Raw genomic sequence first — 12,520 nt, forward strand, 5'->3', positions numbered from 1 at the left:
ATCCCATCTCTACTAAAAATAAATTAGCTGAGCGTGGTGGCATGCACCTGTAGTCCCAGTTACTTGGGAGGTTGAGGCAAGAGAATTGCTTGAACCCAGGAGGCAGAGGTTGCAGTGAGCTGAGATCATGCCATTACACTCCAGCCTGGGTGACAGAGTGAGACTCCATTTCAAAAAAAACAAAAACAAAAACAAAACAAAACAGAAAGGCTGTTGAGCCTGTTTGTGAAGTCTGTGTTGGGGAAGCAAACTTCCATAGGGTCATCTCTTACAAGGAAACAAGCACACATGCACACACTCATTTTCCCCAGAACCTCCTGTAGATTGTGCATATATTCCCAGGGCTAAATGGCCTCGGTTGACTGTCTCTACAGCCTGAATCTCCGGGTTAACTGTCAACACCTCTGCTTTACACAAAGCTGTCATGTAGTCCAGTTGTCTACATATCCTTGCAGGAACCAGTGATGTGGTAGACAGGAAAAGGGGAGACCTGACCTATGATGGGCAGCAGAGCCACGGCCCAGCCACACTTCTGCCTGACAGCTGTCCTGAGTGCTCAGCCTATTAATGACGGCACAGCAGAGGTTCTCTTCCTTGATTCAGCTCCCAGAAAGAGCAGCCAAGATGCTGAGGGGCAAGTGGAAGGAGAGAGGGGCAAGTGGAAAGGCGGGAGGACCGTGGTCTCTCCTCCAGTCTCTCGTTTAAGTAGACAGCTTGTATCTCTCCAGAAAATCATCACGATCGGAACAAGAAAATGAATGTAAAGTCCAATCCGAGGCTTGGGAAAGAAGGGCTCACTCCCCCAAATGTTCTAGCTCTGCCCAACAGACTAAACGTAAAAGGTCCTGGCACAGAAAACGCTACAGAACTGATGTCAGAAAAGCACCACAGACCGCATTAGCACCCTCACTTCACGGAGGAATCTAACAACATCCTTCATGAAATCCTCAGTGACAAAATGCAGAAAGTGTGGAGCTGCACGCCAGGGCAGTTAGGTGGACTTACACTCGAATGACCATATACACCAATGCATTCATTTATCTGACAAAATACGTATTGATTGTCTACTAGGAGTCCCACACTGGGCTGGCAGCACTGGAAGAAGTGGTGACAAGCTCGCTATGGCCCGTGCTGGTACATCACTTACCTCCGAAGTAACTAAGAATTACAACACGGCCAGTGCTACAGCAGGAAAAGCTGGGGGTGCTGTGGGACGCAGAAGGGGATGGAGGTCGAAAAATGCTTCCTGAAGGAAAAGACATGTTCACTGAAACCTCAGTATGAGTAGAAGTTGGCCAGAAAGAAATGAAGTGCAGAGGTCCAGAGTGTGGGGGAAAGCACAGGAGCTTCTGGGGACTCAGGCGTTCAGTGCAGTGGATCAGGGAGTGTGAAGCAAGGAGGGACAGTGCGAGAGTGCAGAGATGCCAGCCATGGCAGATCCTAAACAGCCTGAAGGCGTAAGGAAGCCGGTGGAATTTGAAGCTCGTTAAAGTGCAGGATAATGGATCCAAGACCATCTGAATAAAGCCATCACACTCTGACATTGCTCATTTCCTGCTTAATGTGTTTATGGCAGACCTGGATGAAGGGAGGGAGGATATGTTTATATCTCAGGCTCAGATGGCATGAAACATGCTAGACATCAGAATGGGAATCCCCAAAAGCTTCACCATTCAAAACAGTGATTCCCAACCATACCATAGGCCAATAACCACTTACCCTCTCTACCACAGACCCCAGGAGGCATGCAGGGGCTAGAAGAGCAGGGTGTAACCCATGCCTGCTTTCCAAGCATGGAGACAGGGCAATAAGCTTTGGTGGTCCCAGAACAATGAGTAAGAATAACTGCCTGAAGGTTCAATGATAGAACTTACCGGAGGATAAATGATAGGTTCTGCCTTTAGGCTCAACAGATCAACCGCCAAAAGGAGGTTGAGAAAAGTTATAGATCAGCAGCAATACTTGTGAAAAAGAACTCATGATCTCATGAGACCATCAGCTCAGGATAAATCAACAGACTAAAATGGCTGCTAAAAAGCCTGACACGATCTGGTGTTGTATAACTAGACACCAAAACTGAGATCTGAGGAGGTGATGATCTTACTGGTTTTGATAAATAAGTAGCAGTGTGGTCAGCTCTTGACACCATGCTGGAGGAATTAAGCCTCTTTAGTCTGAAGAAATAAATGCCTTTGTGTTTCTGCAGAGCTCTAGTACAGGACAGGGAACAAACTCAAGCCAGAGTCAGTGGGCAGGGTGATCATAATAGTAGGAGTAACAGACAACATTTATTCAGTGCTTACCATGGCTGTGTTCTAAGCACTTCATATGCATTAGCTCATTTAATCCTTACAAAAACCCTGTGAGGCAGGTACAACTATTATTATTATTATTTTGAGATACCAAATGGTTTGCTCAAGATGATGCAAGTGGGAAGTGAGGGAGGCAGCCTTCGAACTCAGGCTGCTGGATCCAACAATCTATGAGCTTCTCCACGACACTAGATTGAGAGCTAAATGTATTGAGAGCTTCCTTGATGCCAGGCAAGTTAATTCTCACAACAACCCCATGCGGTGAAATCTACCATTATCCTCGTTTTACAGGTAAGGAAATCTAGGCTTAGAGAAACTAAGTGACTTACCCAAAGTCACATACCCAGGAGAGAAGGGATCAAGAGTTGAAACTCAGATAGAGGAATTTCAAACCTACACTTAGACCCCAGTTCTATTGCTCTCCTGAAACTGCAGGGAGATACATGTCAGCTTTTTAGAGGAATATTTGCAACAAAGATCAGCGTGGGCAAAACACCTGCGGTAAAAAATGGGTGGGGCTTACAACTGGTGAGCTTCTCATTACAGGCGGCACTCAACCAGAGACTGGCTATCCACCGGCATACAGTAGGGTCCTCTGCTGACCCAGAACAGCAGTTCTCAAAGCGCACTTCCCAGTTTAGCTCCATCATCATGATCTGGGAACCCGTGAAAAAGGCAAGCACTCAGACCTCTCACCCCAGAACCACGGAATCAGAAGCTCTGGGGATGCAGTCCAGCAACCCGCATCTTAACGAGTGCTTCGGGTGATTCTGGCACATGCTAACATTTGAGAGCCAGAGGCCTAGAATGACCCCTGGGGTTCTTTTCAGCCTACATTCTTTGATTCTTCACCATAGACAGGAAATGTGATGCCCGGAGCCCTGGAAAGTCCTTGGCTCCCTGCTCCTGCTTTTCCACCCCATTGGGCAGCTTTTTGGAATAGCATTATTTCAGTTCTGCAAAGCAGATGCAGAAAGGCTTTGCAGAAGTCTCCCTCATTCCCATATTTAAAGAGCTCATCCCTGCAGTTGTTCTGAGAACGCCATAAACCCCCTTCCATCTGCAGCCTGTCTGCATCAGTCCCTTTGATAGCGTAAGACTTAACTGTCTCCTATGGATTGGAACCCTCTCAACACAAACCGGAATCTTAGCTCCTTCGTGCTGCTTTTCCCCCCTCTGCTATCCTTAACTACCATTCAGCATGGCACCAAAGAATCTGGAGTCGAAGCCACCACTCCCCCCGGATCTCACTCCATCTCATTATCTCCCATCTGTATGATCACCATGGGGACTCTTTCCTCCCTGCCTTTGCCTCTGTCCGAATTACCTTGTGTCTCCCAGGAGAGCCAAAGTGTCTATCCCCCAGAGCCTCCAGCCTCAGACCCTCTCTAGTCTCCAGCGGCCTGCCCAGGAGGCGAGATGGTACTTCCCATCTGAGAAGGGCTGATCAGGACTCTCCGGACCAGCAAGAACATTCCATAATCAGGATCTTCCCAGCTCTATTATATGGCAAAATCTATTTTAATAAAAAATGCTGCAAGATCATGGAAGACCAGGCATCCCCTAAATGATGGGCCCAGTGGCATCTGGGAGCTGACATTAGGAGCAGCCAAGGAAGGGTACCTCTCTTGCTCCCTAGCACAACGGGTAATTGGCACAGACTGCTAGACCCACCAACTCCAGTGCAGGACCTATGGGTATGTGAGCAGCGGGGCCATCATCTCATCCAAATGCCATATATAAGGCTACATGGAAGACAGGGCACTAGGGTTAGCACAAAGCCAAGGGCACATGAGAAGCAGCCAGCCTCAGAGCTCAGAGTCAGTGGAGATGTGGCCCCACCCTTGGGGAACCTTTTTTTTTTTTTTTTTCTCCTAACATTTATTAAGCATCAGGGACTATGCAAAGATCTTTACATACTTTATCTCCTGTAATGCTCACAATAACCCTATGCAGACAGTACTGTAAGGTTCAACCACAAGACTTTTGTGGGTCAGCAAGGGCTGCACATGGTTCAATCTAACATGAATACTTCTAGTTTATAGATGGGGGAATGGAAGCTCGGAGGTGCAGTGACTTCCCCAAGGTCACACAGCAAGTACACATTGGACTCACATTCAAAAATAGATCTGCTGCATTTCATCAGACTCGAGACATGCCAGTCTTTCTTGGAGTGCCAAGAAAGAAAAGATTCTGCAAGTAAACTTAGACATGACATGTGAGACACAAGTTGATGTCAGAGATATGAAAATGTGGGGAAAAAAACCCTCATCTTAGAATCAATGAAATATATTATTGATTCCAAAAAAAATCATTCTGCTTCTTGGTAGTGATGGGAAAGAGATGGCCTGAGACACCCTTGGGTAGCTCCTTGCCTAGCAGGGAGGCACGATGCACGTGCACTAGAGAAAGCCTAGAAACCGACCCGCCCCCAGGTAATCACAGCCAAGGTCAATACTATTGGTAAACAAGGCGTAAAGGTCAAGGGAAGCAAGGACAAGGAGCTGGGCAGCTGAGCTGTGAGGAGGGAGGGGCAGTGTGGATCCTGGAGGTGATTTCCAAAGGAAATAAAACAGAGGAAGGAAGGGCAGAGGGCTCTGGGGGCATGGCTGCTATGAAACGTGACTATGAGAGACAAAAGAAAATCTGAACAACCTGTTGTCCTCAAATCCAGTCTCCTGGCCCTCAGTCCAGTCTCGTCTCTCCAAATCGTGCTCAGTTAGGATCTGTCTCTGGAGCACAAAGAGAAACTGGAGGAAACGCATACTCCAGAAGCAAATTCAGACCCTGGGCCAAGGCCAGGATTTAAGGAGACGCCCACTCTCATGGTCAGTCACACAAGCAAAGGATCCTCATTTGAAGGCCTCCTTAAAGTCGGCTCCCTGGAGGCCTCCCCACCATCTCCTTACTCTCAGTCCTGTGCACAGATTCCTCCAAGGGCAAAAAGAAATGCTCAACTCTGAGCAGCATGTATGCTTTTTTGAAGAGACATCACACCTATTTAACCCAATGGGCAGTACCATCCCCATTTTACAGATGGGGAAAACGGAGGCCCTGGAAAGTAACATGACCCTTCTGACCATGCCTGTCCCAAATCTGTCACCTTTGCAGTGACTTTGGGCCATGCAGCTTCCCCCACTTCCAGAACAGCTCAGTCCCTGGCGGCTCCCCTGGTCCCCCGGGAGAAGGAGCACCACAGACAGAGAAGAGCAAATCTGGGTTTGCCTTTGCCTTTGCCTTTGCCTTTGCTCTTAAGGGGGAAATGGTGGATCGGGAAGGCTCATGCACCCAGGTCCCTACACCCCACCTACGGTGTCTATGACACAGCAACACATATTTCAGGACCCAGCGGCAGCAGGCCCTATTTAGAAGGTCAGGATGTGACTTTTGCGTAAAAATAAAATGACCATAAAATCTATTAGCCTTGAAGGGATGTTGGCAAGAAGGAACACGACTGAGGAAGAAAAAGGGAGGTGAGGGAGGGAAGGAATAAGAAAGACGGCTGATTCTCCCACCGCCTTCTCTTTCCAGGTCGCTGGCTGAGGAGGATGGAGGTGAAGGAGACACAGACACAGGGCCCTTGGGTTTCCCCAAGGCTTTGGCAATGCCTTTGAGGACAGCCTGGTGGCTCCATCGGGGACATGTAGACTGGAGACCCCAGAACCGAGGGATCCCTGTAAGTGAGCTGGCCTCACCCAAGGGTGAGTCCATCCTTTATTTAGGGCTTGGATGAAAACCTCGAGCAGAGTCCAAAAGCCAGGACAATGTGGGATGTAATAAGGGAAGGATGTGTGTTGGTGGGAAGGCTGGGAACGACCACCCACACCTGTGCCCTGGAGGAGAGAAATCGGCCACACAGCTCATCAGCAAGGCCAGTCTGACACTGAAAACTCGAACTGGTGGAATTCAGCACGGCAGAGCCCAGATGGCCATCCTCCCAGAGCAGAACCGACACAGTCGAGCCAGTGAGACCTCCCTCAGCAGCCAGAACAGGGAGTGAGAGTAGGGGCACTGCAGTCAGCCTCTTTAAAAACTGTTTCTTTCCATCTCCAGACTGCACGGCCAGCTAAAAGCACAGGACCCAGAGGCAGGCAGACCACACTTCTTATCCCTCTTCTACCGCTCACTGGCTGTGTGATCTTGGGCAAGTGACTCCACCAAGCTTAGCTCCCTCACCCGCAAAATGAGATAATACCTGTAGGGTTGTGAAAGCTACCGTAGATGAAGAGAAAAGGCCTACAGCTCCATTTACTGAGCACCTACTATTTACCCACACTGTGAGTCATTGTTTGAAAAGCATTTGGCACAGTACTTAGAAGCTAATAATTGTACAATAAATTGGGGTCATCGTATTGTTGTCGTCATTGCTGTTTCATTATTTTGATTTTGCTCCAGACCCAGGTGGGGCCCCAGGCAGGAGACACAGCAGTGGCCGCCTCAGCACAGGCACACTGCCCTCTGGTGCTGCTGCTGAAGAATCAGCACCTGGAAGAAAAGTGACTCCAGGAACCAAACCCGAGGCCAAGGCACCAGCCCCATCTGCATCAGCTCCATTTCAGCGCCAGGCAAGCCCTTGGTGCATCTGTCTGTCCACAGCTGCAGCTCCATCACACTGGCCTCTGGAGGAGAAGCGAGTGCCTGCTGGGTGCCAGCCTCAAGGAGGACCCTGTTCCTACAACATCGGTCCTCTCTGTTGCCAGGCGGGATGTGGGAGGCACCCCAGTTCCTCTCCGCTCTGCCCAGTAGAGCGAAGCATCAGCTCTCTCAGTCCCCTCTGGAAGGTCCTGAGTAAGCAAGGCGAGCTCAAGTCAGGCTGCAGCTACGGCAGGAAGAGACAGGGGCAGCTGCTGTGGCAGGTAGAGGAGGGGCTAACTCAGCAGACCAGAAACAAAGTCCCAGTCACTGAAATCAAGCATGTCGCCCCCTAAAAGAACCCCCTCCACAAAGCAGACCTGCAGTCTGTCCATATGGCCTTCTACTTCTCTCAAGAGGAAAGGTAGTTCCACTGCCTATGGTGGTGGCGGGGGGGGGGGGTGGGGGGGAGGAGGCATCTGTGCTCCTCCCCAACGAAGGGGACTGTTTCCTGGGGCTGGGACAGAGAATGCCAGCGGAAACATGGGAATTCGGGAAGGCTCACAGGCTCCACAAAGGATCCTAAAAGCAGCGAGGCAGCTTGCATTCCTGGAGGGGTCATAGATGAAGAGCCACCCCACAAAGCCCTTTCGAAACAGCACATGAGCTAGATTTGTGAAGTCAGCCATCCTGCCGGCTACAGGGGGATGCAGGTGACCTTGGAAGTGCCTAGTGAGTCCAGGGTGCCTGGCTGACCTTGCATAAACCACCTCTAAAAACCCTAGGTCATTCTGACGTCAAAAGACTGTTTAGCGCAACGCGAGGTGGGCATCAGGAAAACATTAAACTCCAGTTGAGAAGGAGGAAAGCTAGGGCTGACAGCAGCAGCTGGGCTGAAGAGTGGAGCTAGAAATTCCTCAAGTTAATGCTCTCTAAGGCCCCGCGGGCCACTCCCAGGTCTTGTCTGAAGCTATTTACTTCCAGGGGGGAAAACCCTATTGATCTTCATTCAGCTGCTGTCTGCTCCTACAAGGCAGCGGTGTTTCAGCGCATCACCAGTCACTGCGAGAAATTTCTCGTTGTTTTACGCACAGCAGCTCCCAAACTCAAGAGATGAATGTTAGGATAATTGGGGTGAACCGATCAGAGGAGTTACAGATGGGGCTGGTTTGGGAAGTCTGAGGGAGGGGGCTTCTCTCCCCAGGGAGGGGCTGCTCTTGCCACCTGGGCCCCTGTACATTCAGGAAACTCAACACTTTGCAGCTCAGTTCTGCTTTATCTGTAGATGCTCAGAGTCCAGAGCTGGGCCAACCCTTCCCTCTCCCCGCTCCCCACACACCTGCTTTATGTCTCTGCAGTCATTTGGCTTCAAACCTCCCCACTGGCTGGCTGGAGACCGTCACCATCCACTTGAGCTCCTCAATGCACGAAAGAGCCGGCCAGGCTTCCCCAGCTGCTGCCACCACTGTCTAGCTCCCTTTTCAAATTCCGGGCTGGCCCTCGATCCTACATATGTCGGTAACATGAGGGAAGAATGAACCATGACATCTATAAGGCATAACAGTGCCCGCCAGCCTGCACTAAAGGGAACTTTGAAACCACAGAACATACCAACCATTAAGGCCAACCAAATAGTTTACAGATGGAGAAACTGAGGCCCGGGTGCCAGGGAGAGGCGTGATTTGGTCAAAATGGCCCAACAAATTGGTGGCAGATGTGGCAGAAAACCCAGACCTCCTGGTTCCAAGCCCAGCAGCCCCTCCACTACAGCTTTGGGGTCATGCAACCCAGAAATTCAGGCCCCCACAGGAGGTCACTGAAGCCCATTTGGCTGAGAGGATCCATGCATTAAACTGCCTTCGGTGAGTTAAGACCAGGATTCATCTAAACAATAATAACAATTATAATAATAATAAAATGCCAAACACTATGCCTTGAAAACCTTCAATGAGCAACATTTGATAATCATACACAGAATACATCTTGCACATATTCACATAAAATAATCAATGATCATTTTTTCCCGCAGACTACAATCCAATTATTCTCTCTCCCTTGCTCTCTCCCTCACTCCCTTTTGTTACTTGCAAACCATCCAAGCAATCAATGCCTTGACCTCTCCCTCTGATAGACACAATTACAAAAAGACAGAGCAATGCAATTCATCTATTCAAGACGGATTGTTTGAACACTCTGTCACACTGCTGAGCTATCCATCTCCTTGTCTAAGAGGAAATTTCAGCCCCCAAAAGAGGCACAAAGAGAGGGGGCGGGTACCGTGCTCCCCAGCCCAGAAAGCCCCTCTCATACCTGCAGGAAAACCCCCTCTGGGCGGGTGCTCGGCGACGCCTGGCTGCTGAGGAAGGATTCAGCTTCAAGCTCAGCTGGCTCAGGCACCAGTCTTGAGAACCAGAAGCACCCAGCATATTCCAGAGGGCCTCAATTCTTACAGCCCCAGTCAGAGTCCTAAGATCCCAGGGGTAGGGGGGATGGGAAGAGGGAGCTAGCACTGGGCCCAGCCAAAGCAGTGTGTTTTGGTTTTAGCATGAGATTCTCTTTCTCTCTCGTCCTCGTTCTCTGTCCACTTCCACTGTAGCTCCCTGGATCCAGCTGGGGTTTGAGCAGGGGCTCAAAACGACAGAAATTCAGCTTCCCAGGAGGCTCAGAGTAGCCCAGAGGCCTCAGAGTCCTCCCATCCTCCGCCCAAGCTGGCACAGCTCTGGTGGTCACATTTGGCACAGGCACAACACCCCAGTCCATGGGCTGAGAATCAAATGGGGCAGGACTCTTGGATATAAACGGTCTGGGCTGACACGCTAATTAATCCTGGGGCTTAATACGAAGAAGATTAGAAGAGAGGAGGGCTCTGCCATCCTTTGATTGCATTATTACACGCTGAACCCAAGAAAGGGCGGGCAGACTTGAGGATGCTCTTCCTAAGGGTTGGGAGGAACTCTCTAACCCATTCAATTTCACAGTAAGGATACATCATGCTGCACCTTCCCAGTTATCCCTCTGGGGCTGCCCTCACAGGAACCTGTCTTTCTTGGCCTCCAAAGACTTCCATCCCTGAGGCTGGCCTGGGAGCACACCCACCCCACCCCTGTGGAGGAAGGGCCAAGTAAGAGGGAGCTGCAATCCATGTGATGGGCAGATAACATCCTCTCAGTGGCCCCCTTTTTCCCCAAGGACACTCTACGACGACGCAGCACCCTCCCCCAAAAAAAGCAAAGGGGAGGAGACAGGGAATAAAGGAAGTGCTGGTCCATTATTGGGGGGCTGCCTGGCCCTGGAATGGTGCCAAGCTGGGCTCGGGGCACGCAAAGGCACAGAGATAGAAGACATTTCGGTTGTCAGGAGCAGCCTGGGCTGTAAAGGGTTAAGCCTGACCATAAGGGCTGTCCCCTGAGTCCCCTCCCGTGCCTGGCCTCCTCAGCCTGTGGTGCCGGTGTTTGCCTGCCAGGGTCCCGGGCATGGACTGAAAGATCTCAGCGTGGGCAGAGCTGAGGACTGTGCTCTGCCCCATCCAGATAGGAGTTCAAGAGGGTCCGGGTTCCCAGCGGCCGCCAGGGAGGAGACCCACCCGCCGGGTTTCTGGCTGCCTCCAGGAAAATCTCAAGTACGGAAACCAAGCCCGACACCGGTTCCGGCACCTCTTTCACTCAGCTGGCAGCCCAAGATCCGCCCTGGAGAAGAGTTACAGAGGAGAAAGGTGGCCATGGCTCGGCGGACTCCGGCTCGCCTCGTGCCAGACGCTGGTGCTGGCTCCGAGTGAACCCAGGCGGTCCAGGTCTCCTGACTGGCGGCGGGCGTAGAGGCCGTGGTGATGGAGGCTCCGGCGTAACCTGGCCAGGCCCAGCCCCGCCGGTCGCCGGCCCAGCCCGGGACGAGCGCGGCGCTCAGGCCCGCAGGGTGCCTTGGGCGGCCACAACAAAGTTAAAGCCCGGAGTAAGAGTCTTGGGCGAAAAGATAAGCTGAGAAGCCGGAGCCTCGGAAAGCCGCGTGCAGCCCCGACAGCCGCCGCCAGCTGCGGAGGGATTTGGGCTAACTTTAAAAACCGCTGGCGTCCTTGGGCCGCCTGCCCGGGCCGCCCTGGGCTGCTCTGGGCGGCCTCCATGGCTCTCTTCCGTCTACCTGCGCTGCCCCGGGCGGGAGAGAGGCCTCGGCCCCGAGAGACCAGCTGCGGTGGGCAGCGGGAGCCTGCTTCCCCCACCCCCGCCCCATGGCACGGGGCTGAACTCGGGCCACCGAGGCCAAGGGCGGCCACTGGGACAGAAGACCACTGCTCTCGTCATGCGAATCGGTGCCCTGCGACCCCGCCGCGGCGGCTCGAGCTCTGCCCGAGGTGGGGACAAGGGGCCCGCGGGGAGCGAGGAGGGGAGAGGAGAGAAGTTGGCGCCTTTCCCAGGGTCCCCACTCCGCGGAGAAGCCCGATTGCAGAACTCGGTTGACTGCCGTTCATGCTGGCAGTCTCCGCGAGATGCGCCCGCGACTCGGGATCGCACTGGAAACCTTCGCCACACTCTGCCGGGTCTGACCTCCCACGAGCGCGCCAAGGGCCCCTCGCCCGCTGCAGCCCGGAGGCCTCCTCCGCAATAAGTAAGGCCCGTGACCCCGACTCTGGAACTTTGTCCTCACCGGGACGAGCTCCTGGTGGTCACCAGCTCTGTAGCCCGGAGAAAGGTTAGGAAAAATCTCTCGGGAACGCGTTCGGAGGCCACCCTTCCCCCGCCAATTCCCTCCCCAGCCCAGGCGCACGAAGACCCCCAGCTCCAGGGAGCCCTTACCGATCCGGATGACGTGGGGCATCCCGCGCGAGTCCGGGATCCAGAAGGCGCACACGAGGAGCCCGGCCCAGTATTCCCAAACCAGACTCCGGAGGCGCCGCCAGGGAGCGGTCATCGTTGGGCGCCGCCGAGCGTGCCCGGGGCGCGGCCGTGGCGGGCTCCCTGGGGCGGCAGCTCTAGGCGCGGGCGCGCAGCAGCCCCGAAGGCGCCGCCTGGCCCAGCCGCCCGGCTCCCGAGCGCCGCTGCGAGTGGGGGGCGCCCCGCGGCGCCGCGCACATCTTACTGGGGGGCCGCCCCGCCGGCGCCCGCCCTGCCTGGCTGCCGCCCACGGACTGCCCGCGAGCGAGGCTCCTGGGATCCGCCCGGGCTCCGTTCGGACTCGGCTCGGGCTACGACTCGCGTCGGCTCGGCTCCCGCACGGGCTCCCACCTGCCCCGGCTGCCGGGCGCTGGCGGGCGGGCAGCACGCGTCTCTGGCCGCTCCTCCTCCAGCCGCTGCCGATGCTATCGCCCGGGCTCGCACAAAGCCCCGGAGTGGAGTTGCACGCGCGCACACTCTCCCTCCCAGCCCCCTCCCCCGCGCCCTGCCTCCCGCCTCCCGCGCCGCCCGCCGCCTGCGCTCCCTCCGCGCAGTCCCCCGCGCACACACACTTCACACTCACACCCGCCGAGGCGCACACTCGGGCGCTCACACCTGCGCGGAGGGCGGGGAAAGGGACCCTGGCCCCCGCGCGGGGGAACGCCCGGAGAACGAGGACTCTCCTCGCTTCCCAGACGTCCCCATCGGCCCCGCCGGCCCCTGTCCCTTCCACTGCGAGGGCACGGAGCCCGGGAGCCAGGCGTGGAGCGC

General features: G+C 53.9%; 1 protein-coding gene across 1 annotated transcript in view; it reads right to left on the minus strand.

The window, feature by feature from the left end:
• Positions 1-12,212, minus strand: part of GRIK3 (glutamate ionotropic receptor kainate type subunit 3) — a 236,410-nt gene extending 224,198 nt beyond the window's left edge. The window contains exon 1 of the mRNA XM_003937493.4: positions 11,672-12,212. Coding sequence (XP_003937542.1) covers positions 11,672-11,786 — 115 coding nt within the window. The 5' untranslated portion in view covers positions 11,787-12,212. The remainder of the gene's footprint in view (positions 1-11,671) is intronic.
• Positions 12,213-12,520: the final 308 nt, after the last annotated feature.

This window comes from Saimiri boliviensis, chromosome 11 (genome assembly GCF_048565385.1).
Source record: "Saimiri boliviensis isolate mSaiBol1 chromosome 11, mSaiBol1.pri, whole genome shotgun sequence".
Taxonomy (NCBI): Eukaryota; Metazoa; Chordata; class Mammalia; order Primates; family Cebidae; genus Saimiri; species Saimiri boliviensis.